This window comes from Acanthopagrus latus, chromosome 2 (assembly GCF_904848185.1).
Source record: "Acanthopagrus latus isolate v.2019 chromosome 2, fAcaLat1.1, whole genome shotgun sequence".
Lineage (NCBI taxonomy): Eukaryota > Metazoa > Chordata > Actinopteri > Spariformes > Sparidae > Acanthopagrus > Acanthopagrus latus.
Window position 1 is genome coordinate 797,501 of NC_051040.1, and position 2,500 is coordinate 800,000.

A 2,500-nucleotide genomic window follows, 5' to 3' on the forward strand; every position below is an offset into this window, starting at 1 on the left:
CCACCTGCACCTCCACCTGCACCTGCACCTCCACCTGCACCTGCACCTGCACCTCCACCTCCACCTCCACCTGCACCTCCACCTGCACCTGCACCTGCACCTCCACCTGCACCTCCACCTGCACCTCCACCTCCACCTGCACCTCCACCTCCACCTCCACCTGCACCTCCACCTGCACCTGCACCTGCACCTCCACCTGCACCTGCACCTGCACCTGCATCTCCACCTGCACCTGCACCACTGCTCCTGCTCCACCTCTGAACCTCCACCAACACTCGACCACAATCCAACAATCAACTTATCATAAATCATTCAGCAGAGGATCCACAGACTAAAAACCACATGTTGTTAATAAACTCTCTGAAGAATTAAATGTCAAAAGTTGTTTTTCACACAAAATGTTTTTGTTTCAACAAGTGAAACATTTTTTTTACAAACTATTTTTTTTCTCCTGAAAATCTTTTTCCATCATTTTGTCGGAGAGACCCACAGCTGGATTTCTTTAGGCTAACAGTTTCCCTCCACTTTCAGTGTGTGTGCTAAGCTAGGCTAATCGTTCTGATCTCTCAGCCCTGCAGCTCTGCAGACAGCAGGTGTGCGTCTCACCTTCGATGGGTCTGGGGACGAAGTGTGAGCAGGGCTTGGTCTTCTTCACACGGTTCCCCTTCATGATGACTCCGTCCTTGTTGAGGCCCAGGAACCAGGCCCGGCCCGACTCGTGCTGCCGGTACAGCGTGGACGAGTAGATGACGTAGTAGTTCTCAAACACAGACTCCTTAAACTTACACTCTGCTGTGAACACATCCTGACACACACACACACACACACACACACACACACACACAGTGAACACATTAATGTCTCTATAATAATAGTAAGAGCTGCGATGATCAGTGGACTAATCCATCAAAATAAACTCTTCCAATTAGTTTGAGATATTCTGTAACAAAACATCTCTGCTGCTCATGTGAATATTTGCTGTTTTTTAACTGAATTTCTTTGATCGACTTCTTTCAACATTTTGAATGTCAACAGATTAACTGAGGAGAATTAAAACACAGATGTGTGGTTGATTATTCTTATTATATCATCACCTGTGATGGAGTCTGAGTCACATGTTAGGAACCAGAACCAGTGAAGTCGCTGCTGGGTCAGTTCCCTCCAGGTATAACAGGTGTGTGTGTGTGTGTGTGTGTGTGTGTGTGTGTGTGTGTGTGTGTGTGTGTGTGTGTGTGTGTGTGTCCTCAGGTTATAACAGGTGGTCGAGGTGGAGCAGAGAGCCAATCAGAGCAGAACAGCCCACCTGATGTCAGAACATTTGACCTGTTTATAACCAGGTCACCTGATGATCGTCTGCTGTATAAACAACAAACCAACAGCTGAAATGATAAAAACAGAGAAGAAGAAACTCGTCGACTCGTCATATTTACAGATTTAATGTGAAACGATCCTCCAATTACAGAATCGGGTCAAACTAACTCGACTATGTTCCGGTCCGGGACGATTACATCACACATCACAATGAGCTGCGTGCTCATTGGCTCTCTGACGCTGATGAGACATGGCGACAAAAAGCTTGTGTGGTTAAACTGAGTCTGCTGATCCAGCTGCTGCTCCTGAAGGCCTCACAGCAACACGACGACACGCAAAGTACGTTTAAAAATGACCTGCAGATTGTTTACGTCATCTGTCACATGCAGATGATGTGATGATGATGTAAGAGATGACATCGTCTGCAGAAACAGACATCACAGCTGTGAGCTCACGTTCACCACAGACACTAACATCCGTCCTCAGCTCAGCTCGTTACTATCATCATGAGAACGTTTGTTTCTAGTTTCACTTGTTAATCGAACTCTTTCAAAATAAAGTCAGATGACTGAGACGTCTTCAGTCACTGTGAGGAGAGAGACGGACGCTTCAGGGTCTTCACTCAGCACGTGGGAGGAAACACGGATCGTCTCCATCCTCTCTACCTCCATCCTCTCATCCTCCATCCTGTCTACCTCCATCCTGTCTACCTCCATCCTCTCATCCTCCATCCTCTCTACCTCCATCCTGTCTACCTCCATCCTCTCTACCTCCATCCTCTCTACCTCCATCCTGTCTACCTCCATCCTCTCTACCTCCATCCTCTCTACCTCCATCCTGTCTTCCTCCATCCTCTCATCCTCCATCCTGTCTTCCTCCATCCTCTCTTCCTCCATCCTCTCTACCTCCATCCTCTCATCCTCCATCCTGTCTACCTCCATCCTCTCGTCCTCCATCCTGTCTACCTCCATCCTCTCTTCCTCCATCCTGTCTTCCTCCATCCTCTCTTCCTCCATCCTCTCTACCTCCATCCTCTCATCCTCCATCCTCTCTTCCTCCATCCTCTCTTCCTCCATCCTCTCGTCCTCCATCCTCTCGTCCTCCATCCTCTCTTCCTCCATCCTCTCTTCCTCCATCGCTCCATCTTGTTCCTCGTGCTCTGAACACAGCGAGGAAGAATTGCACTTTA

General features: G+C 48.2%; 1 protein-coding gene across 2 annotated transcripts in view; it reads right to left on the reverse strand.

Annotated features, from left to right (window-relative positions):
- Window positions 1-2,500, reverse strand: part of LOC119004436 (fibroblast growth factor 12-like) — a 46,812-nt gene that overhangs the window by 6,490 nt on the left and 37,822 nt on the right. For both annotated transcript variants that reach the window (XM_037071362.1, XM_037071353.1), the window contains exon 4: window positions 607-805. In XM_037071362.1, the coding sequence (XP_036927257.1) occupies window positions 607-805 (199 nt within the window). The remainder of the gene's footprint in view (window positions 1-606; window positions 806-2,500) is intronic.